At 42.3% G+C, this 25,680-nt stretch overlaps 2 protein-coding genes across 4 annotated transcripts in view; one reads left to right on the top strand and one right to left on the bottom strand.

Moving 5' to 3' along the window:
* The window catches only part of PREPL (prolyl endopeptidase like), a 70,215-nt gene extending 65,434 nt beyond the window's left edge, over positions 1 to 4,781 (top strand). The window contains exon 15 of the transcript XR_013389431.1: positions 744 to 4,781. The gene's annotated coding sequence lies outside the window, so the exon portion shown is untranslated. The remainder of the gene's footprint in view (positions 1 to 743) is intronic.
* The window catches only part of SLC3A1 (solute carrier family 3 member 1), a 48,083-nt gene that overhangs the window by 12,509 nt on the left and 9,894 nt on the right, over positions 1 to 25,680 (bottom strand). For all 3 annotated transcript variants that reach the window (XM_077915246.1, XM_077915248.1, XM_077915247.1), the window contains 6 exons: positions 21,446 to 21,625; positions 21,144 to 21,298; positions 15,752 to 15,877; positions 4,868 to 4,987; positions 2,325 to 2,449; positions 566 to 761 (listed from right to left, as the gene is read on the bottom strand). In XM_077915246.1, coding sequence (XP_077771372.1) covers positions 566 to 761; positions 2,325 to 2,449; positions 4,868 to 4,987; positions 15,752 to 15,877; positions 21,144 to 21,298; positions 21,446 to 21,625 — 902 coding nt within the window. The remainder of the gene's footprint in view (positions 1 to 565; positions 762 to 2,324; positions 2,450 to 4,867; positions 4,988 to 15,751; positions 15,878 to 21,143; positions 21,299 to 21,445; positions 21,626 to 25,680) is intronic.

Here is a 25,680-nt window from a genome sequence, read left to right as displayed (position 1 = left end):
TACATTTAAATACATTATTTAAAATATCCAATTCTCAACACAAAAAGGAATACAAGATATGCAAAGGAACAGGAAAATATAGCCCATACATAGAAAAAGCAGTCAGTAGAAAATGCAGCTGAGGAAATTCAAACATTGGACTAGTGGACATTAAAATCAACTACTATACATATGTTCAAAAAACTAAAACAGAATTTAAAGTGTGAAGACAATAAAAAGAATACAAACAATAACCAGAAAGAAATTTTCAGAATTAAAAAGTATGATCACTGAAAGAAAAATTTCACTAGATGGACTGGACAGACCTGAACTGGCAGAGAAATCAGCAAATTTGAAGACTGAGGAGTCAAAATTACCTAGTCTAAGAACCAGAAGGAAAAGAATGAAGAAAAAATATGAAAAACATGGTCAGAAGCTGGAACAGACAGGCCTGGCTCACTAAATAATCACTGATGAAGGGAAAGGTTAAGGTCACTTACAGACAAGATATACCCCTCGTTTTAGGGGTAACTATTTAACCAGCATACCAGCAGCAGATATGCTGCCCCAGGCAATGAGGACTTACCATCCAGTTAGGCCATTTTCCTTCTGGCATGTTTTCCATCCAGGATGTGATAACCTCAAACACACTGTTCCCAGAAAGAGTATTTAGCTTACTGAGATAATCGTTGAAGGGAAAGTCTGCTTCTTGAATAAAAGGCAATCCATAGTACATCATGGTCCTGTCAATGTTCTCTCCATAGGCTTCAGTCCCCATGAACCTGGAAGAATTGGCAGGGTGCAGTGTCCTCAGGGCCGGTCAGAAGACTGGGAAGCATTCTGCAGCTCCTTCAATCTGCCTATTAACCATATTTGGCTGGGCTCACTAGGAAGCATAATTGAGCCAGATGGCCAAGTCATAGCATGCTGGGTGACCTGGACAGTTTCTCATTTCTCATGGACAATAAACCCAAGAACTAGCCTAATACTAGGCTGTGTCTAAGAGTTAAACACATTTGGGGATCCCTGGGTGGCGCAGCGGTTTAGCGCCTGCCTTTGGCCCAGGGCGCGATCCTGGAGACCCGGGATCAAATCCCACGTCGGGCTCCCAGTGCATGGAGCCTGCTTCTCCCTCTGCCTGTGTCTCTGCCTCTCTCTCTCTCTCTCTCTCTCTCTCTGTGTGTGTGTGTGTGACTATCATAAATAAAAAAAAAAAAAAAAAGAGTTAAACACATTTGATTTCAGTCAATATTGTTCTCTTCCTCCTAAATCTGATTAAAACTCAGTAACTTCCATGAAGCCTATCAATTCTGATCACTGGTTAGAATCTACAGTGTATGTCTGCATATCACGAAAGGGGGTTTTCCCCAGAAACCTCTTGTATAGGAATCCTTGTAAAGTCTCACAATAATAATTGGGTGCACTCTTGGTTCTTAAAAACCAAAACTCTGGGGGCACCTGGCTGGCTCAGTTGGTAGAGCATGCGACTCTTTATCTCATGTTGGGAGTAGAGCTTCCTTAGAAGCAGACACTATTTAGGGAATGACACATTAGCCTGAAAAGACCCATGTCAATGCTAGCTTTACCTGTTTGAGGTAAGTGCACAGGTATTTCACTCCCATCCCTGCCATTACTCCCTGCATGACCATTGCCTTTATGCTCAAATTCTGTTTTCTCAACTATAGAATGGGGATGGCAATCAGAGAGGACCTACTTTAAGGAGGAGAAATTTAATTCTTTCTGTTGATACTATTGGGTGATCTGTATACACATAGAGGCTTAGTGAATGTTTATTACATGTCAGTCCCTGTTTTAAGTGCTTCATGATCTCATGCAGTCTCATAAAACCCTGACAGGTATTACTATCTATCACCTTTTAATTAGAAAATGGGACGTGAGTCAGTGAACCAACCCAAGGTTTCAGCTGTTATACACAACTCTTATCTTAGGTCCATCTGATCACAAAGCATTGTGCTCTACTAGCAGTTTAGCTGAAACATTTGGATTCATACTGTATACTGGACACCAGCAGACCAAATTGTAATGATAACAATAGAATACTTAAAGGCTAACATTTAGATTATATTTTATCTTTTAAGTGATTTTCACAAAAATTCCTATGAAGTAAATACTGATGCACATTATTTTACAAATAAGGAAACAAAATCAGCAAAGTTAAGCAACATGAAGGAATATACTACGCCTTGGCATAACCGAATTATAATACATTGTAGTCATGGAGGTTTGTTAAATAGTTTGAATCTCTTGAGAATAACTGGCTGTGAAGGATAAACTACAGGTCACACCCTTCGCCTGTGAAGAACAGAATTGTGTCCTGTAGTTACCTGTATCTCCCAGGCTCCCTGCTGTACTGGTCCATTGTCTGGCGGAAACTCCGGACAATGTCATGCATTCCAACTTGCGTGGTGGTGAAGTCATGGTACAGCTCCCAGTAGTGTGTGACCGTGTCCTTTGGAAACAGAAAAGCACGATTGCCATCATTTCACATGACAAATCCCCATAGCTGCCCTTAGCAAATACAGACGTTCTCTTCAAAGGGCTCAAGCCAACGCATACATGCTGAAAGATGATAGTAGGACTTTCAATGCTCACGGGGTTTTGTGGCTGCAGCATAATATTGATGGCTATTATTAACTGTAGGTCTAGTAAGCTTTACTGAATAACAATTACAAGTGTATTTAACAGAATCCTCCTCCCAAACATTTAATTTCTCCCAAATGCTGAACTTAAAGGCAAAGAAAACATACAGTTCATTATTACACCTATACTTGGTCAGCTCACAAAACCGCAATCCAAAGTGTAATGGTAAGAAAAAGGCTAGAAGTGGTATTTAAAAAAAAAAAAAAAAAAAAAAAAACCTTTGCCAGGGTTTCAGTAATTTTTCCTGTTATTCATTCTTTGCCTTCCTCGGGTTACAATAATCTAGAATCCAAAGTAAAAGACTGTATCTAACACAAGCCAAGGTGGTTGGGACATGGACAGACTACACAGTATAAACCTGCATTGCCATCCATTCAATGGACCCCTTTTTGAAAATAAGTGAACTTACTTGTTAGATCAAGTGAAGTTTTTTGGAATCATGGGTCCCTTTTTTTTTTTTTTTTTTTTAGTTTTTATTTATTTATTTATTTATGATAGTCACAGAGAGAGAGAGAGAGAGAGGCAGAGACACAGGCAGAGGGAAAAGCAGGCTCCATGCACCAGGAGCCTGACGTGGGATTCGATCCTGGGTCTCCAGGATCGCGCCCTGGGCCAAAGGCAGGCGCAAAACCGCTGCGCCACCCAGGGATCCCCATGGGTCCCTTCTGAAGTAACTTTTTAAGTTTTTCTTGGCAAACACACAAAACCTATTCTGATCATTTGTCATAACTGGAAACATACGCCTGTTTTACAGTATCTCATAATTAGCAAGGTTACTTTGAGATTTCTTCTCCAAGGATAAGTGCTCTCTGGGATTGAATAATGCATCACACACACCTTCATTTTTCCTATTGGAAATCATCTGCTTTCCCTACCCCACCAAAAACTGGCCTTTGGTTCATGACATGCTCTCATAATTAGTCCATGCATTGCCAACTTTAATTTATTTGGTTTAATGAGATCAGTAAGTAACCATAAATCTGTTACTCAGGACAAAAGCTAGACACTTGATAATTAACTATCAATTTCATTTTTCTTTATTAAAAGGGCATCATGCTATATATGTTTTAGGGTTTTTTCACTAAACATTACACTGCTAAGATTCACCCATATTGTGTGTCACTGTAATTCGTCTATTTTGACTGATGTATATAATATTTCCATTGAATAAATCTACAAATCCATTATTTTGAAACCCATTTTAGGACTCCTGTCTATTTAGCCATTGAACGTACAGTGTCTGTAGAGTGGTGGTCAACCAGAAGAGCAGAGTGGTGTCCTGATTACTGTTTCTCATGTGTGACATGGGGGGAAAGGTGAGAACCGCTGGTGTAGCTACCAGACTCTGTAGCAAGGGAGGCTTGGTTTATAATTCTGTTTATCACCTCTGTCACCCCTGAAAAGTTGACTTCTCTAAGATTTGCTAAATGGGGATCATGAAATGTCTCATGAGCTGTTACAAAAGTTAAATGGACTATCCTAAGTAAACACATAACATAGAGGAGACACTCAGCAAGTGTTTGTTCCCTTTGGTGTGTCCTTTAATGACAACAAAAGCACCTGGGGAATTTACAGGCCTCCTCCTCACTTGAACTTGAGTGAGATGACAAAATCACAGTGAGTGGTTACAGCTCTTGGTGGAGTCCAGTGTCCATGCCCTCAGAACCCTTGTCACCAAAATACTTCTTAAGGATGCTCTACACCAAAGGGAACCAATGGAAACATCTAAGAATATGGATTTGAAACTCCTTCTTCCTGAAGAAAATGATTCAAAGCACTTCCTGTAGGGGTACCTACAGGGCTGGGCTCAGTGGAGCATGTGACTCTTGGGATTATGAATCTGAGCCCCATATGTTGGGTGTGGAGTTTACTTTTAAAAAAAAAAAAAAAGGGACGCCTGGGTGTCTCAGTGGTTGAGCGTCTGCCTTTGGCTCATGGTGTGATCCCGGGATCCGGGATCGAGTCCCACATGGGGGTCCCTGCATGGAGCCTGTTTCTCCCTCTGCCTGGGTCTCTGCCTCCGTGTGTGTGTGTGTGTGTGTGTGTGTGTGTGTGTGTGTGTCATGAATAAATAAAGCCTTAAAAAAAAAACTATGCCTTAAATTCAAATGCATATATTAATAAATTTAACTACATTCTCATCTCTGGTCATTGGTGTCTCGTGCTAAAAAAGAAAACATGGATGGCATTTTCAGAAAGGGGGAAAAATAATGTTTAAAAACTTTACCGGTATTTGAGCCTTGTTCACTTGAGCTTCATCTCTCAGATGTTCTGCTTCTAGAAGAAATTTAACAGCATCGAAACTAAAACCATCAACACCCTTTGTGAGCCAGAACTGTATAATTTCCTAAACATGAAGAAGCAAAATGCTTTGGTTACATTAACATTATAATCACTTCCCATTATGAAACAGCCATTTCCACATACAAAACCAGCACAGCACTCATATGGTGTATTTTTATCTGGTAGGCGTAGCAGTGTTTTAATATAATGAACTCTCAGCTGCATCTATGGACTCCCACACTTCCCTCAGATTTGAATTCAGAATGTTCCATTTGTAATGGTTATGAGTGCATTTGCAAAGCTTAAAGAATCACTCAAAAGGAATGAAACCACGCTGAAAGGACTCGGGAGAAACTGGGAACATATCTTCTCCCATGCCCTGTTCCTTAAAAGTCACTCCAAACAGAGAAAATAATCAGCCAAGCATCAGGTCATGAGGGGTTCTTCCACCAGACTGGGAAATTCCAGAAGGAAAAACTGCAGCTTTCGTTTGTTTCCCTTGCCTCTGACACAGCACCAGGTCCTTAGTGAAGAACACAGTATCAAGCCCAAAGAAGTCCAACATGCTGGGATACTGTTGGGACACTACAAGTACATGTCCCCTGGCATCCGGGCATCTATAGTTGGGGGCCCATGAGACAGGAGAGAGTTACCTCCTGTGCAAGGTGGGTGTAGCTCAACAACATGAAAGGAGATTCCCTTTCAGGATGTTGGAGCTCCCAGAAGAATGGATTTAATAGATTTAATGTGGACACACGTGGAGAAAGGAGAGATACCAGTTCTACTTTGACCAGTGACAGTTTATCAGGGAGTGAGATTACAAAGAACATTCTGGACTATTTGTAGGACAAGATGGCCAAGCACACAGGCAGAGACTGACTTGGTCTCTGTTGGGGCAGGTGGGAGGACCAAATGCCCTTGGAGAGCAGAGGGCCTAGATCTCAGCTCCCTACCCCTCCTAGCTGGCCCTATGCTAGCACCAATCACAGGCTACCCTTCTGCAAAGGGACAGTGACTCTCCCCACTTCCCTCAGCTCATCCTTTGCCAAATAGGTTTTATAGGAAAGTACTTACCAGATTAGAACAAACTGTCCATAATTCAAAGTACTAGAGTTAAGTAGCTAATTGATGGAGGGGAACAGAGTCACAGCTCCCAAATGAAGACTATCCCCCAAAATCACACATTTCCTTTGACGTGTTTCTTGTATCTACATGCGTATGTGGGGTCTCTGGAGTGCTGCAATTCAAGGATTTCCACAGTTTCTACGTACCACAGGCAAGGGTTAACACTGCTGAGGTCAAATCCCTTTAAGGTGACATTTTTGAATAACAAAGCTTGAAAAGCATTTTCAAATCTAAGAGCAGGCTCCTTACCAGTCTTAGCGTGGATGCAATTGAACCAAATGATGTTAAGCAGGCTCTACCCCACAAAACCCACAAATGTGTTCTTACTAGCATCTTACTCTTACCAAATACACTCATTCAATAAGTATTTGGGCCAGGCCCTTAGCTAAACCCTATCATCATGAGCAAACTACAACAGATGTGGCCCTCAGTCTCCTGAATTTACTTAGAATCCCCAACTAGACATCACATAGTAATGCAAAATTTAAATCACAGCCAGATAGAGCTTTAAAGGAGAGGAACTTGGTAGTACAAAAAGGTGAAATAGCAGGATCTGCCCTAGATGGCAGGAAGTAAGGACAACTGGTTAGCTGTTGAAAGCAAAGTCAACAGAGATATTAAGGCACCCCATTTGCAGAATAGTCTCAGGGGCTCGAGGGGTCAATTCAGCATGAAGCTAATAAAGCTTTAAGCTTCAGAACCCCTCATTTAGGCAGGCCCCTTCCTACCTCCCTTCTTCCCCTGTTCTAAATAAACACTCTACCTAATTTTATGCTATTTTAAGAAGGCCTCAAATTTTCACCAGCTTCAGACCCCACTCTACCCGGGTCCACCCCCAGGTGGCGCTGAACTTGAGGGAACACAGGAGGTAGAGGCGGGAGGTGGCAGGTGCAGGAAGGACGGACAAATAGCTGTAATCCATCCAAGCCACCTCTGACAAAAATGTGGGAAAACGTTAAATGCCATGCCGTTGTAACCATTAAGCTTTGGAGCACTGATTTCCTAGGGGAAAAAAAATCTGTTTCTTCATGGGTCCTTCTTCCCTCTGGGGAATAGGTAGCCTTGCCAACTGTTGACCCAGCCATACAAAATGAGAAACGTGTACCCCAGCAAAAGCGTTCTGGTCCTGGCAGGGGTTCTCACTTTAGTCCAAGAAGAGATACTACCATTGTTTAAAGAGACAAAACAGTAAAACCTGGGTATTTTGGGGAGTCATTGTAAATGACATAATCCAAAATTTGCTCTTGAAAAATATTTGCTTTGTGCTATTTATTCTCCCAACTAGGTGAGAAGAGGGAGCTCCAGATCTTAATCGTTAACTCTCTCCTTACTCCAGTTAAGCCCTCCCAGGGTGCCGGGTACAGAAATGGGCACAGAGCCTAGTTCTGCTGGGTCTGGGTGACCCACCAAGGCGCCATGGGACTCTTGGGACAGTACACTGTGTCCCCGATTCCTGTACAACTCCCATGACATCACAGAGTCCTGGTTTTTCTACCAGGCACCTTTTCATCCTTTTTTCCTTAAACAGCTCACTGCTCTGAGTAAAAAAGTAATCAATTCAACATTACTAATGTCCAAATTCACAAAACCTTGAGGCAGACCTCCTCTTCTGCAATGACTGAAATTATTGGGCCCATTTATCTAAAAAACTTAGTTTGGGAAATAGAAAAGCTCTGCTCTTACGTGTGGTGATCTGTAAGACATCGTCTTGAAAGTGACATAAACCCCAGGTCGGCTATCTGAAGAAGAAATGAGAAAGTATAGGATATTTGAAAAGTACAGAGAGAAAACTATATACTCTGTTTATAAACAAAGGAAAGACCCTACTGCTGTCCAGGAATCCTGGTAAAATTGTTGGCTAACTCCTCCAGGAGCAGGGCGTGGAGGAAGGATCGTGAGCTCCAGATTCTAACCCACCCAGGAACCTTCCCATCTCCCCACTGTCCAACCAGCTGTGTGCATTGGGGCATCTGCATGACCTCACTAACCCACCTTGCAGTCTCTGTGAGGACTAAGGTATTGCTTCTAGAGTCAGTTCACACTTGGGTCTTTATATGATCTGATCTCTCTGCAGTGTTTGACACTGCTGACTGAAATCTTCCAGAAAAATTCATATACCTTAGCTCCAAGATACCTGCTCCTCGTTTGCCACTTTTCTCTGTCTACTCTGCAGTCTTTTTTTTTTTTTTTTAAGATTTATTTATTTATTTGAGAGAGAGCACGAGTGAGATGGGCAGAGGGAGAGGGAGAGAGAGTCTCAAGCAGAGCATGGAGACTGACATGGGGCTCGATCCTAGGACCCTGAGGTCATGACCTGAGCTGAAACCAAGAGCTGGCCACTCAACCAACTGGGCCACCCAGGTGCCACTAGTCTGCAGTCCTTTAAATATTAGCACTCTTTGGGGTTCTTACCTACTGTTCATTTCATTTCACAGCAGTATTTACTCATTTATCTACCCCTTTATTATTTAACAAGTATTCAAAAAACAAGAAACACCCTGACCTAAATGCCTTACAGAGACACCTGGGTGGCTCAGTCAGTTCAGCTCAGGTCATGATGTCAGGGTCCTGGGATGGAACCCCACGTTGGGCTCCCCACTCAGCAAGGAGTCTGCTTCTCCCTCTCCCTCTGTCCTTCCCCCTACTCTCTCTCTCAACTAAATAAATAAAATCTCAATTAAAAAAAAAAAAAAAAACTTTTCCCCATCAACCCTACAACATATGGGCCATTACCCTCCCTATTTTACCAATGAGGGATCCCAGGCACAGGGGGATAAAGTACGTTGATCAAGGTCATAGAGTTAGTAAGTAGAGGCAGCAGAACTGGTACCCTCTGGCACCCTTACTCATTTGCTCTGCTTTCTCCTCCAGGTCTGTCCCACTCAACCCCCTTCTCCAAAGTTACTGACTTCCAAAATGCAACCAGAAATGCAGCTGGAAGATCTTCTAACTCTGGGCCCTTTAATTTCCACGTAGCAACAATCGGCTGGAGCTCAGCTGCAATTGACCCCCTTCCTCATCCTGGCCGGCCCAGGGCTCTCACTGCAATTACCTGCCTGACCTGTGTAGGCCTTGTCCACATATCAGCAAATCCCAGAGAATTTTATCTCTAGGCCAGACACGTCCCTGAACTCCTTGTCCTCATATCCAACTCTCAATTGAACAATTGATGTCTCACAGAGAGCTCAAACTCTTCAAAACTAAGACATCCCCCCTCCTCTCCTTTCTCTCTCATCACAGGAAATGACACCAGTGCCAGTCAAATCTGAAACCTGAGAGTCACACTAGATTCCTCGCTAAGTAACCTGATGATTTCCCTGCAACCCTGAACCACCTTATTGCACTGAACCCTGATATTTTTTTCCTGATGGCTGAACCACCCTCTGCCCTGGCCCCTCTGCCTCTGAAAATACCCCACTCAAATCCCCTCTCCAAAGTTATTGATTTCCAAAATGCAAAGAGCAAATGATTTCCCTAGGATCTTGTAAAGCCAAATCTTCAGCACAGCCCTGCTTCATCCCCCCCTAGTCTCATCTAGCAAGCTCCCTCTCCATATACCATGTCCCAGCCATATTGGATGACTCCAAGCACCTCCAATGTGCCATGATCCATGCCTTCCCAATGCTTGACCCAGGCCTCTCCACTTGGCTCAGTCCTTCTCATCCGTTAGATATCACTACATCCTCTGAAAGCTTTCTCCGGTCTGTTTCACTCATGTCCAGATTAGGTGCCTGCCCTGTGTACTCCTACCTCCTGCCATCACAACCACTCAATACACTTACATAACGGTCTGTTTCATGGTCTACCTCCCACTTAGGGATATAGCCCCAAGATGGCTACAGCATGTGTCTAGCTTACCAACCATCATACCCCTGGCATGTGGTCAATACATAATACACACTGCCAAATGAGTCAAGGATTTATACTAAAGTGCCTGGCATGTATGAGGTACAATAAATGGCACAGTTATTATCAAGCACAGAGTCGGGTTATTAAGCAGGTCGTGAGGACATTTTATTTTGAATTGAGCTGCCAACACCATGCTGCTCAGTAGGAACAGAGCTGACATTTAGAGTCTAGATTTCATCTTAAGCCAGGGGGATGGAGGTGGGACATCTGGGTTCCCCGTCCCCAGGTGCCATGAACAGCGCAGGATCCCACAGTCCAGGGCTCAACATTTTCCCATGGTGAGGTCAGTGTCACACCAACACAGTTCAGGCAGAGGGCTGGGCTGTCTGCAGTCCTTTCCCTGCTCTGCCGCTAACCTGATGGTTCACTTCACCTCTCTGGACTTCAGTTCCCTCATTTGTCAAATACAGAATTTGAGGGCAAGTGAAAACCAAAGTGATTACAAAATACATACAGTAAGTCTCCATGTCCTCCAAGGCGGCTTCTAGACTTCTCTAGGTAAACACACTCAAGACCTGAGAGGTTCAGGGGAGAGCCAAGTCCCCTGAAGGCCAGTCCAAGGGGGAGTACAGAGAGGAGAGAAGAAGGTGCTCTGTGCTGTGTGTCCCCTACATGCCAGCCTCCCACTGTGCAGATAATCTGAAATCTGATGGGAGCCAAGAGCGAGAAGTCTCCATGAGTGCAAGCTGGTATGCAAGCAGGGGTCATTCCAAATGCCTCCCCACCACAAACTCTCTAGGTTGCAAATTATTAACCTGCTTAGCTCTACTGCAGAGATAAGAGCTACTGGGGGGTAGAAGGGTGTTTGGAAAGTCTCCTTCATGCAAAAAGCCTTTCGGGAGCAAAGAGCCTTCTCTTACAGCTTCTTAGCCTTTCTTATTTACTTCTAATAGCAAATCTATACCAGCCTTGCAAAAATGTCCAACCTTCAACTAAAGGCAGTAATGATTCATCCCAAAAGGAATCTCATCCTATTGAGACTAGTAAGTAAAACACACTCCACTACCTGGATGCCTGCAAGGGAACAGCTGGATTAGTCAAAAAATAATTAATGTATTGGCTGGCAGATATTGGGACAATTTATTACACTTCTTGAACATCTCCAGATAATCCATCACTGTCGCCACAAGGAGCCTGGTGAAGTCCACGGCTGATAAACCAACTGGATTATGCTCACATTTATGAATTTCCAACTGAATACCCTTGAAAAGACTGTGTAGGCAAAGTGAAGCACAGAGACAGCACCAGCTTTGCCTCAAGTCAGAAGTGGAGTTGTGGGTAAGAGAGTGGACTCTGGGTTTGAATCCTGCTTTGTCACTCCCCAGGTGGGTGACTTCACCTCCTTAAGCCTCAGCTTCCTTCTCTGTAAAATTGTCCTGCAATCTCCTAAATTAGACTTGGTGTGAGCATTAAATGAGATGACCCGGGTAAAGCACTCGGCACAAAGTAAATCAAGAAGTGTGTGAGGGCAGGTCAGGGGGAAGGTGCAGGTAGAGGTGTGTAAATGATCTTTGGTGATGGAGAAAAGAGCCCACCTCCACCAAAGAAGTTTAAAACTAACCCCTAGTTAGTAGCTGTGTCTATCACCCTTCAATACCCCCATCTTCCCAACCCCAATGAGATAAGGCTGCCCTGATTCTAGAACAGATCCCAAAGCAATTCATCTAAATTCTGGGAAACATCAAACATGTATAGTAAAAACAGCCTTAAAACTAAGGAGGCTACAGAAATATATTTAACAAAAGGAATGCAAGACTTGTACACTGAAAATTACAAAACAACGTTGAAAGAAATAAAAGACCTAAACAAGTGGAAAGACACCCTGTGTTCCTGGAGCAGAAGACTTATTATCATTAAAGTGGCAATACTCCTCTCCAAACTGATGCCCAGATTCAATGCAATCTCTACTCAAATCTCAGGGGATCCCTAGGTGGCTCAGTGGTTTAGCTCTGCCTTTGGCCCAGGGCGTGATCCTGGAGTCCTGGGATCAAGTCCCACATCAGGCTCCCTGCATGGAGCCTGCTTCTCCCTCTGCCTGTGTCTCTGCCTCTCTCTGTGTGTCTCTCATGAATAAATAAAATCTTTAAAAAAAAAAAAATCTCAGCAGCAGGCTTCTTTGCAGAACTTGACAAGCTGGTCCTAAATTCTTATGGAATGTGTACTATCCAGTAACTCCACTACTGGATATTTACCCAAAGAAAACAAAAGCACTATCAAAAAGACACATGCACTCCTATGTTTACTGTAACATTATCTACAATAGCCAAGATAAGAAAGCAGCCCAAGTGCCCATCGAGAGATAAATTGATAAAGATGTGGTGTACACACAATGGACTATAACTCAACCATAAAAAAATTATGTGATCTTCTTTAAAAAAAAAAAAAAAAAAAGGAAGGTGCCTGAGTGGCTCAGTCAGTTAAGTGTCATCCTTCAGCTCTGGTCACAATCCCAGAGTCCTAGGATGGAACCTCCCATCAGGCTCTCTCCTCAGCAGGGAATCTGTTTATCCCTCTCCCTTTGCCCCTCACCTGTGCTCCTGCTCTCTTTCTCTCTCTCTCTCTCTCTGTCTCAAATAAATAAATAAATAAAATCTTTAAAAATTTTTAAAAATGTGATTTGCCAATTGTATGCTTATAGATGGACCTAGAGGGTATCATGTTAAGTGAAATAGGTCAGACAGTGAAAGATAAACACCATTTGACTTCATTTATAATGTGGAATCTAAAAAGCAAAACAAACAAACAAAACAGACTTTTAAATATAGGAAACAAACTGGTGGTTACCAGAGAAGTAGATGGGGAGATGAGCAAAATAAATCAAGGAGATGAAGGGTTACAAATTTTCAGTTACAAAACAAGTCATGGAGATGAAAAGTGCAGCACCAGGGATACAGTCAGTAATAGTCTAATAACACCTGAAGGGTGACAGATGGTGACTGCATTTATCATGGTGAGTACGGAATTATTGTATAGTAATGTCAAATCACTATGTTGTACACTTGAAGCAAATATAACATTGTATGTCAAATATACTCAAATGAATAATAATAGCAGATCACCAAAAGAAAGAAAGAAAGAAATACAAGTACCCAAAATAGCCAAACAATCTTAAAGGAGAAGAATAAAGTCATAGGACTCACACTTCCCAATTTCAAAACTTCCTATAAAGCTACACTAATCCAGACACTGTGATATTAGCACAATAACAGACTTATAGAGCAATAGAGCAAAACTGAGTCTAGAAACAAATCCTGACATTTATGGCCAATTGATTTTTAAAAGGGTTCCAAGACAGTTCAATGGGGAAAGAATCTTTTTATTTTTTTAAAAAGGATTCATTCATTCATTCATTCATTCATTCATTCATTCATTTAGAGGTAGATAGAGAGGGAGGGGGGGATGGAGAGGGAGGAGGAGCAGGGGGAGAGGGATAAGCAGAATCCCTGCTGAGCTCAGAGCTTGACCTCAATCCCATGACCCTGAGATCATGACCTGAGCCAAAACCAAGAGTTAATTCTCAACAGACTGCACCACCTAGGCAGCCCAAGAATAATCTTTTTAACACACACATTGCTAAGATAACTGGATAGCCACGAATTAAGTTAGACCCCCCTCACACCATATATAAAAAGTAAGGGGAAAAAATGGGTCAGAAACCTAAAATATTAGAGTTACCACTATAAAACTCAGAGAAGAAAACATAGGAGTAAATCTTCATCATCTTGGGTTAGGCAATGGTTTTCAAATGACATGAGAAGCACAAACAACAAAGGAAAAAATAGATGAATTGGACAATTTAAAACTTGTGCTTCGAGGGATGCCATCAAGAAAGTAAAAAGACTGGAGCACCTGTGTGGCTCAGTTGGTTAAGTGTCTACTTTCAGCTCAGGTCATGATCCCGGGGTCCTGGCTCAGCAGAGCATTTGCTTCTTCTTCTGTGCCTCCCCCAACTCCTGCTCTCTCTCTCTCAAATAAATAAATAAAATCTTTCATTAAAAAAACAAAAAATAAAACGCCAACCCACAGAATGGGAGAAAATTGCAAATCATGTACCCAGAACATACAAAAAACTCACAACTGAAAATAAAAAAATAGATAACAAAATTTTAAAATGGGCAAAGTATTCAGACATTTCTACTGTAAAGATATAATAATAATCTATATAAGCACATGCAAAGATTCTCAACATCGCTGGCCATCAGGCAACTGCAAAACCACAGTGAGATCCCACCCACACCGACTAGGGTGATAGTACTCAAAAATATAGACCATAGCAAGTGTTACTGAGAATATGGAGACATTGGAGCCCTCACACACTGCCAGTGGGAATAGAAAATGGTGCAATTGATTCGGAAAACAATTGGGCAGTTTCTCAAATTGTTAAATATAGATGATAAATATAGATATATATCATAGACATATAGGTAGATATTGTATGATTTTGTTTCTAGGGAATGTCCGGAACAGATATAGCCGTGGAGACAGAAAGTAGATGAGCAGATGTCCGCGCGGGTGGGGAGTAGAGGGTGCGGGGGTGTGGAGGGTCATGGAGAGTGTCTGCTACTGGATATGGGGCTTTGTTTTGGGGCGAAGAAAATGCGAAATCAGGGTGTTCATTGCACAATCCTATGAAGATACTAAAACCACTGAATTATACACCTGAAAGGGGTGAATTTTAGGGTTATGTGAATTATACCTCAATAGAGATATTTTATTTTTTAATATTTTATTTATTTATTCATGAGAGACACAGAGAGAGAGGCAGAGAGACACAGGCAGAGGGAGAAGCAGGCTCCCTACGGGGAGCCCGATGCAGGACTCGATCCCAGGACTCAGGATCATGCCCTGGGCTGAAGGCAGGCACTAAACCACTGAGCCACCCGGGGATCCCCTGTTTATCTGAAATTAAAATTTAATTGGTGTCTTGTATTTTTATTTGCCTTCGCTGGCAACTGTACACGCCCGCCTCCAGGCCATTCCTGAAACACATGACGCATCGCTCACCTCCAGATCTTTGCATTGGCTCTTCCTTCTGCCTGAAATTCTCTTCCCCCAAATATCCACAGGGCTCCCTTTCAAACTTCAGGTCTTTGTTCAAACAGGACCTCAACATAGGGATGTCTCCAAACCAACTTCTGCCTGGCACTCTGATGTCCCTTACCCTTAGGGACCACCTGACATGTATTTAGTTGTTAACTGTCTGCCTTCCCCTCAGTATACAGGAGACGCCTCGAGAGCAGGGCTTCTTTTATTCACTGCTCCATTCCCAGTGCTTAGAAGAGGACCTGGCACAGAGCAGACAGTGAGTTAATATTTACTGAGCGACACAGAAGTGCTGTGCATGGGTTACGTCCTCTAACCTTCCAAACAGCCCGTGAGACAAATAGTGCCATCGAGCATGTTTCATAGATGAGGGACCTACAGAAAAGCTAAATACCTCACCCAGGAGCCTACTGTTGGCAGCAGTGGGGCTGGGTCCAGACGCAGGTTCAGACCCTGGAGCCCAGGCTCTGGCCCCCCGCTACATCAGCTCATTGTCACAGGCGGAGGGGCACCACAGAGAGAAGGTACCAGATATCTCTGCCTCCTTCCCCTGTCGCTCATTCTGGGTGAGAGGGAGGAGGGACCCACCAATATGTCTGAGGGCCTCTATCTGTATCAGACTCCATAACCCCAGAGTTTAATTACATTACTTTGGTTTTGCTTGAACAGCTATCGTTCAACATCGAGTATATCAAGTAACCACTTAAACACCTATGCAATTGGAGAAGTCTGTGTGGGTATCCATACTCACTTTTATTTCTTTTTGAACATTAAGATTGTAGAAATTTAAGTCAGGCTGTTCTCTCAAAAACTGGTGAAAATAACACTGGTTTCGTACTTCGTCAAAGTGCCAGCTGGAGTTTCCGTACACACTTAACTAGCAAACAGAAAACAGCAAGTCAGCAAATCGCTTACTTAGCATTCATATAATGGCACTGCCCACAAAGAAATGGTGATTGCCATCCCTGGCCTTGTGCAGGCTGAGTGCACAGATCCTCAGAATTTTCCTTCTAGGGAGAGCACTAGATAAGTTAATTCCTTAAAATGCTATCTGCTGGCCTAATGTCACACAAATGTGGCTGGGATATATTTGCAGAGTAGAAGCTGTTCGTGACAACCACAACAGCAAACCAAGGCTCTCAAGGCCACGTTAAAGAGCGTACACTTCTAATATATTTTCTGGAACCTTCTATCCAGGCTCTGAACTCCTGCTTGTGAAGTAATGCAAATGATGGTCATTTGGGGGGAGAAAGACACCTCCCGTTGGTCTTGGAGTTTGAATCCACACAGAGTGAATATTTAAACTGTTATCCTCAGAAAAGTATTAGAATCATTCACTTAAAACACCCTTCTAGCCCTCAGGAATAATAATAATAATAATAAAAATCTAACAACTTCAAGTGCTGGGATCAAGCAGCATTTGACGCAGGTACGGATTTCCTCGTTCTAGGAATGCTCACATCTGTGACTGCAGAGCATCACCTTCCTGGTGGACTCTCCCACACCTCTCTCTCCTTCTCAGTCAACTTGTTTTCTTCAATGTAACAGTTTTTCAGGGTTCTTGTTAATTTCATGCTAAAGAGAACATTTAGAAACTAAGGGATTTTGCATACATCCTTTTCTTTTTAATTGGAAGACCCCCCCATCCTGTGGGGTTCACATCACCAGGGCAACAATTGGCGGAAGCTAAGGGGTGGCTGCTGCCTTTCAAGGAAACACACCCTTACCAGCACACCTCATGGTCCAACCTGACATGAACTGGGATATTCACAGTATATATGACGGAGAAAAGATGGGTATCCAGAATACAAAAAGAACTCCACCAATCAATTTCAAAGGCACAAACAATCGAAAAGAAAACTGAACATAAACAGATGTTTCACAGAAATGGAAGCTCAAATGAATAAATGCATGGAGAAATGTCCAACATCATTAGTAATTAGATCAATCTTCACGAATAACTAGAGAAATGTAAATTTGAGACCTCAATGTGATACCAGTTTATGTTCACTTGGTAAAAATTACAAAGTGTGGCAGTACCAATAAATTAAGGAAAATATGTATTTTTTTACACTGCTGAAGGGGCTATAAATCAGTACAATTACTTTGGTATTATCTTGCAGAGTGGAACATGCAGTATCATGCATCCAGCAATTTCACTCCTAGTTATTTACCTTCAAGAAGCTCTAATAGCTGAACCCCAAGAGAACTAGGTTAATGAGAATGTTTACCATGGCATCATTGGTAATAAAATAAAATAAAATAAAATAAAATAAAATAAAATAAAATAAAATAAAATAAACCACTGGAAACAGCCCATCAGTGGAAGAGTGGATAGGTAAATCATGGCATATGCACACAGCGGAATATAACAAAGAAAATGTATAAACCACATCTACCAGAAACTACATGAATATTAAAAACAGTGAAAAAGCTCTTTATAGGAGATTTACATGTAGCAGGATACATCATAGAGTCCAAAACAAGAGAAACTAAATGATAAATCTTTAGAAAATATGTAGCATATGTAGGAAAAACAAAAGCAAAAAAAACACAAAAGCAAGGACTTGGAAAACCCCCAAATTCAAGGTGGTGATTACCCCTAAGAGGAGGCATAGGGAGAAGCAGGAAGAAGCCCACAGGTGGTTTCAGCAGTGTTGGTAATGTTCACGTTCTTAATTTGGGGATGGGTTCATTGATGTTCACTGTTTTATTACCTCCCCTAACTTAGATATATATTACACATATTTCTAACAGTTTTATTCAGGTGAAGTTGAATACAATACACTGCACATGTTTCAAGTGTACAATTTGATAAGTTTTGACATTCCTTTATGTTTGTGAAACTCTCATCATGATCAAATAGTGAACATATCCATCCTTTGTGGCCCCTGACTCTACTCTCCCACTCCTCCCCATCTTTAAACAGCTATTCAGCTTCCTGTCACTACAGATGAATTTGCATTTTCTTTCTTTTTTTTAAGATTTTATTTATTTAATCATGAGAGGCACAGAGAGAGAGAGAGAGAGAGAGAGAGAGAGAGGCAGAGACACAGGCAGAGGGAGAAGCAGGCTCCATGCAGGAAGCCCAACATGGGACTCGATCCTGGGTGTCCAGGATCATGCCCTGGGCTGAAGGCGGCGCTAAACCACTGAGCCACCCAGGCTGCTCGAATGTGCATTTTCTGTAATTTCATGTAAGTGGAATAGTATGTGCTCTTCTGTCTGACTTCTTTCACTCTGCATAGTTACTTTGAGATTCATCCAAGGCATTGCCCATTATCAATAATTCATTCCTTTTATGGCTGAGTAGTATTCCATTGTATGGTTATACACAAGGTGTTTATACATCAATCATGTATTACATATATTTTTGGATGTATCAGCTATTACACTGAAAAAGAAAAAAACCTACAATGTTGGCTACAGTGGAGAATAGATGGAAAGATGGAAAAACTGGATGCCAGAGCACGTGGGTAGCTCAGTGGTTGAGCATCCACCTTTGGCTCAGGGCGTGATCCCGGGGTCCTAGGATCAAGTCCCTCATTAGGCTCCTTTCAGGGAGCCTGCTTCTCCCTCTGCCTGTGTCTCTGCCTTTCTCTCTGTCTCTCAAGAATAAATAAATAAAATCTTAAAAAAAAAAAAAACTGGATGCCAAAAGAGGAGGCTGTTACAGTCTGATAGGCAAGAGATGATACGGTTTCAGGTATGGCTGGCAATTTTTTTTAAAAGATTTTATTTATTTATTTATTTACTTATTTAAGAGAGAGAGAGAGAGAAAGAGAGAGAATGAGCCCAAGGAGGAGTAGAGGGAGAGAAACAAGTAGGCTCCTTGAGTGTGGAGCCCAACACAGAAATCGATCCCACGACCCTGAGATCCCCACCAGAGCTGAAATCAAGAGTGTGACGCTCAACCAACTGAACCACCAGTGTTTTGTTTTTTTTTTTAAATAAGATCATTGGACTTTTTTTTTTTAAGATTTATTTATTTATTCATTCATTCAGAGAGAGAGAGAGAGAGAGAGAGGCAGAGACACAGGCAGAGGGAGAAGCAGGCTCCACGCAGGGAGCCCAACGTGGGACTTGATTCCGGGTGTCCAGGATCACAACCCAGGCTGCAGGCGGCGCTAAACCATTGCGCCACCGGGGATGTACCCACCGGTGGTTTTTAAAAGCAGACTGTGCAGTTGGATTGTGTGGTGGGTCATTAGCCCTTTCATTTATGGGCTGTGTGACTGAGGGCACAGTGCTTAACCTTGCCCGCCCCCAAAACAAGAACTGAAACCTAACTCCTAGGATTGCTGGGTGGATTAAATGAATGAACAAATATAACACACTTAGCATGAACCTGGCACATAGTAAGCATTTGTAGTAAACATTTGCTAGTATCATTATCATTTTAACAAGCGTGTGGACTGGGGCAAAGAAAAATTAAGGAGTTCAAACCACCAGGATTGCTGATGACCTGTTCACCAGGCTGCATACTAGTATATTCAATCAGCCTGGGGTTTAAGAGGTTGGTTGGGAGAAGATCACACAGCATTAACATGTGTCGATTTTGAGTGCCCTTGGTTCATCTAAAAGTTGATGCACAGGAGCCTGCCTCTTAAGTGTTTATGGAGAAGGTCAGGAAAGGAAGTGGAGGGCCTGGATGGTGGAGATCCAGAGGATCCAGGGTGAAAAAGGCTCTGCAGAAAGCAGGAGAGATAGGGACCACAGCAGGCAGAGGAACTGGCCTGCGTGGGGGGCAGAGTGGCCAGAGAAAAACAAGACATACAATTAAATCTGAATTTCAGGTTAACAATGCATAGATTTTTAGTATAATTATGTCCCATGCAATACTTTATACTAAAAAATTATGCATTGTTTATCTAAAATTCAGATTTCTTTGAGCTTCCTGGATTTTTATTTGTAAGTCTGGAAACCCCAGTCAAGACCGACCTGGCCTTTGCTGTAAGAGAAGTGAGTAGGAGGAGGGTGGGCACAGGAGAGGCAGGTTTGGGACACCTGGCTGGTGCAGTGGGTTGAGCATCTGACTCTTGGTTTCAGCTCAAGTCGTGACCTCGGGGTTGTGAGATAGAGCCTGGCATTAGGCTCTGCACTCGTTGCAGAGTCTGAGATTCCCTCTCCCTTTGGCCCTCTCCACTGTTTTTTCTCTCCCATTCTCTCTAAAATAAAACTTAAAAAGGAGAAAAAATAGAGGCAGGTTTGATGACTTCTGCTCTCCCTTTGAAGTAGAGTTTGCTGCTGAGCATGATAAGATGGGGAGATGGCAGGTAGGGTGTTTGAGAATGAGGGAGGTCCCTGGATAGTAAAATCCTCAAGAAGACTGGAGGGCTCCGTTCAGGTGGGGACTGTCTCCAAAGGCACGGATACCAAAGTTCAGGCAAAGAGAACGTGGATGGGCAGGTTTATTTACAGCTAGGGTTCTGTTTGAGGGGAGTCACAAAATCAGAAAGGCAAAGGAATCTGGAGAATAGCAAAACAGTTACTAACCTAAGGGGACATGGAGTCCATGTGGACAGAGTGGAAAGTTGAGGGAAGGAGAGGCTAATAGAAATGATAGGTTTTGGGGCACCTGGGTGGCTTGGTCAGTTAAGCATCTGCCTTCGGCTCAGGTCATGATCTTGGGGTCCTAGGATCAAGCCCCACGTTGGGCTCCCTCCCTGCTCAGTGGGGAGTCTGCTTCTCCCTTTCCTTCTTCCCCTCCCCCAGCTCATGCTTTCTCTCTCTCTCTCAAATAAATTTTTTTAAGCAAATATACGATTTAATTTGCTAAAATAAGGACACCTGGGTGGCTCAGTGGTTGAATGTCTGCCTTTGGCTCAAGTCGTGATCCAGGGGTCCAGAGATCAAGTCCCACATTGGACTCTGCCCCTCTGTGTCTCCCATGAATAAATAAATAAAATCTTAAAAATAATAATAATAATTTGCTAAAATATATCAGTTTGAGAATGATATAAAAAGTCCAAATCCAAATGGTTAGGAGGGGTGGGTAGCTTATTTCCATTTCTTTGGGAAACTTTCCTCCTCCTCAAAACTATATCCATTAATTTTTTCCTTAAAGGACTTTATAAATAATCAGTTTAATCACTGAAGATCTGCCCATTTTCCCTTTGTAAATCAGACAAGTTGGTACTTACCCAGTTGTTGGGTGGTATGGTTTTGCCATTTTCATGGGTGCAGTCATGCCAGATGTAATAATCAGTATATTTCCCTGTCCGATTCCGACTCAGTTGAAACCAAGCATGTTTATCACTGGTGTGGTTTGGTATGAAATCTATTATTAATTTTAAACCTAATTGAGTGAAAGTATTTCAAATGTTAGGAAGAAATTACATTAGAATAATACTTGTCAGTTAAGGAAAAAATGCTTTAAGTAAGCATTTGGAGAATGCTTTTCTCAACCCCACCATCCCTCCCATCCCTCCGCCACTCAGTTTACCTTTATCGTGTATGGCTGCAAGCAGATTCTCAAAATCTTTCATTGTTCCAAAAATAGGATCAATGTCTCGGAAGTCTTCGATACCATATCGGAAATCTTTAAGGGATGATTTGTAAAATGAAGTAATCCAAATGGTTTTTATATTTAAAGTTGTGATGTAGTCCAGTTTCTCTTGAATACCTAAAGAAAAAAGTCAAGGCCATGAAAAACAAAGGTTTTTTTTTTTTTTTTTTTTTTTTAGTTGAAGGATTAAAAATAAAACCAATATGCCTAAAATTGAAACAGTTCTATTGAAACAGAAATATTTGGAATTTGGTTGAATTTGAGTGAAATTCAAATAGAAAGGTCTAGTTCTACTATAGCATCAAATGGTCATCTAGAAATAACCTCTAACCTTTACCGTAAATGTATAACATTAAAAAAAGTCTATAGGGATGCCTGGGTGGCTCAGTGGTTGAGCATCTGCCTTTGGCTCACGGTGTGATCCCAGGATCCAGGATCAAGGCCTACATCAGGCTCCCTGCGGAGAGTCTGCTTCTCCCTCTGCCTATGTCTCTGCCTCTCTCTGTGTCTCTCATGAATAAATAAATAAAATCTTTTTTTAAAAATCTGTGCATTTTTTATATTTTATATTTAAAACTAAGGCTGTAGGGGCACCTGGGTGGCTCAGTAGGTTAAGCATCAGACTCTTGGCCTCAGCTCAGGTCTTGATCTTGGAGTCGTGAGTTCAAGCCCACCGCTAGGCTCCACACCCAGGGAGCCTACTTTAAAAAATAATAATAATAATAAAATAAAACCAAGGCCACAATATTAATTTATTCTACACATGGTTTTTGAGCACCTAATCTAGGCCAGGTGCTGGGCTAAGTGCCAAAGGACAAAGTAACACATGGTCAAAGCTGTACTATCCAGGACGACAGCCGCTTACATCTATGGCTGTTATTGGGCACTCGCAATGTGACCAGTGTGAATTGAGATGTGCTATAAACACAAAACACTCACTGGATTCTGAAAAGTATAATGTAAAATATGCCATTCATATTTTTATGTTGATTATATGTTGAAATGATATGTTGGCTTAAACAAAATACTTAAAATGAATATGACTAAAAGAGATTTTAAATTAAAAATTAAGGGCAGCCCGGGTGGCTCAGTGGTTTAGCGCCACCTTCGGTCAAGGTCATGATCCTAGAGACCTGGGATCAAGTCCCATGTTGGGCTTTCTGCGTGAAGCCTGCTTCTCCTTCTGCCTGTGTCTCTGCCTCTCTCTCTCTCTCTCTCTGTGTGAATGAATGAATAAATAAAATCTTAAAAATTAATTAATTAAAAATTTAAAAAAAATTTAAGATTTTATTTATTTATTCATGAGAGACAGAGTGAGAGGCAGAGAGAGAGGCAGAGACATAGGCAGAGGGAGAAGCAGGCTCCATGCAGGGAGCCTGATGTGGGATTTGATCCCAGGACTCCAGGGAGAGTCCCCTGAACCAAAGGCAGGCACTTAACTGCTGAGCCACCCAGTCATCCCAAAATTAAAAATTTTTTAAAGATTTTGCTTTTAAGCAATCTCTAAACCCAACAATGGGCTTGAACTGGCAACCCCAAGATCAAGAATCGCATGCTCTACTGACTGAGCCAGCCAGACATGCTTAAAATTAAATGATTATTAAAATGAACTTCTCACCCTTTTTTTTTACTTGTTTTTTTAAAATTTATTTATTTATTCATTCATTCTTCATTCATTCATTCATGAGAGACACAGAGAGGGAGGCAGAGACACAGGCGGAAGGAGAAGCAGACTCCATGCAGGGAGCCCAATGCGGGACTCGATCCCAGGACTCAGGGTCACTCCCCGAGCTGAAGGCAGACGCTCAACTGCTGAGCCACCCAGGTGTCCCCTTTTTTTTTTTATTTGTCTTAATGTGGCTCCTAGAGAATGTATAATTACCTATGTGGTTCACATTCTCTTTCCTTTGGACAATGCTGAAGCCAAGAATTTATACAGAAGAGAATTCTGGATTTGGCTGCTGTAGACACAGGAATGAAACTCTTTGTACTTGGAAACTTGTAGGATAATTTAGCAGATAGTGTGTTTTTTTGTGTGGTCTTGGTTCACAGTCCTAAATGCAGATCAGAGACTTGAGTCTAGTATTCAATCCCCAGTAACTTTCTGGGGGACCCCCCTAAGTGGCTTCCTACAATCAGAGCCTGTCACAGGTCACACAGCAAGCTGGAGCCCACTGAGACCAAAGCACAAAGCCTCCTGACTCCCAAGACTGGGGCTCTTCCTCTGTGATAGGCCGCTTATTTTTGTCCTCGGTACCTCAGTTCCCCCATAGAGATGTGGATGGGACCTCCAGGAGTGTTCATGGCCAACAAGAGGATTTTGATTTAAATCAGAACAACAATACATCTTAAGAATAAGCTCAAAGGAACAGGATGTTAAAAACAAAGGGTCTGGACAGACACAAAGCAAACAAAGGATCCCAGGCCTCCACTCCAGGGGACAGAAAGCAATCACCCAAAACAAACTGAAACCGCAATGGTTCCTTCGAATAATAACAAGCAGATCCCCTCAACCTCAAGGACAAATATCTATTGATGACAGGAAACAGCTAGTCCCTCAAGGCAGTTACTGGAAATGGCACACAATGTAGGAGCTGATGAGATACTGCTTTGTGCATGGGAATCTGTGAATGAGAATTTGGGGTATATTGGGAAGGAGATTAGGAAGGGAGGGCTAGGAAGTGGGGAGTTTATCTTTGGGTTTAAGGGATTTAGCTCTATTCTATCAAAAACATCACTTTTGCTAAGCATTTACTACAACGAGGCAGCAGGTGCTGGGGCCATGCCGGGATGGCGGGTGTGCAAGGGAAAGTCACCCAGAGAGTTTACAAGGTTATCAGAGGGTGCCGTCAACAGTCCAAAGCCCAGCGGGAGCTCTGGGGATGGCAGAGCATGCTCTGATTGGGAGGCTGAGTAAAGATTAATGCAGAAAATGGGTTTCAATGGCACCCTGAAGGTCAGATGATCTATCAATTGGTGAAGATGCAGGAAGATACAAAAAAGGAGAAACTGATAAGATCGTGAAAAGGAGAAGCCCCCCCCCCCCTTTTTTTTAAAGATTTTATTTATTTTAGAGAGAGAAAGAGAGCGCACAAGCTGGGGAAGAGGAAGAGAGAGAGGGAGAGAGAGAATCTTAAGCAGGCTCCATGCCACATTGGGCTCGATCTCATAACCCTGGGATCACAACCTGAACCAAAATCAAGAGTCAGACACTTAACCAATTGAGCCACCCAGATGCCCTGAGAAGCCTTTTATGGATTATTAAGGATGGTAGGAGATTTCAAATTCTATCTGTAACATTTTAAAGTTAGATTAAGCTCATCCCCAGGTCCCAAACCCTATTAAATCATTCTGTTTTATTTTTTTCAAACTAAGTATTATTATCAAAAATTACCTTGTTATTTTATTTATTTTTTTCTTTCATTTTATTTATTTATTAATGAAAGACACAGAGAGGCAGAGACATAGGCAGAGGGAGAAGCAGGATCCATGCAGTGAGCCCAAAGTGGGACTCGATCCTGGGACCCTGGGATCATGCCCTGAGCCAAAGGCAGACGTTCAACCACTGAGCCACCCAGGTGTCCCTGTTATTTTGTTTCTTATCATTACCCTGAACTATGGTGACCATATCAACCAAGCTGTCCAGGACAGTTTCAGTTTATGCTTACTGTCGTAAAATTTTACTTTTAAAAGTGTTCGGGGGCTGGAGAGGTACCTGGGTCACTCAGTTGGTTAGGTGACTGACCCCTGATTTCAGCTCAGGTCGTGATCTCAGGATTGTGATCAAGGTCGTGTGGTGCGGAGACTGCTTAAGATCCTCTCACCCCTTTACCTCTGCCCCTCCCTGCCCTCTTTCTGTCTCACTCTAAAAATAACCGGGTTGTGGGGCTGCCTGGCTGGCTCATCAGAGGAACATGCTACTCTTGATCTCAAGGTTCAAGTCCTACATTGGGTGTGGTGATTACTTAGTAAAGCCTTAAAAAAAAATTTTTTTTTCAAAGCGTCCTAGTTTGAGCAATAAAGTCTAAGGATATTCTACCCAGAACTCCTTTGGAAATTATTGGCATGACTTTTAAAAAGTTAATTTTTTTACTTTGTGTTTCATTTTATTTTTACTAATGGGGGTATTATGTTAAATCATCCTCAATTCAAGTAATGTCCAATGCACCCTG

This window comes from Canis aureus, chromosome 11 (assembly GCF_053574225.1).
Source record: "Canis aureus isolate CA01 chromosome 11, VMU_Caureus_v.1.0, whole genome shotgun sequence".
In the NCBI taxonomy this organism is placed as follows: Eukaryota; Metazoa; Chordata; class Mammalia; order Carnivora; family Canidae; genus Canis; species Canis aureus.
This window is presented reverse-complemented; position numbering and strand designations above follow the sequence as displayed.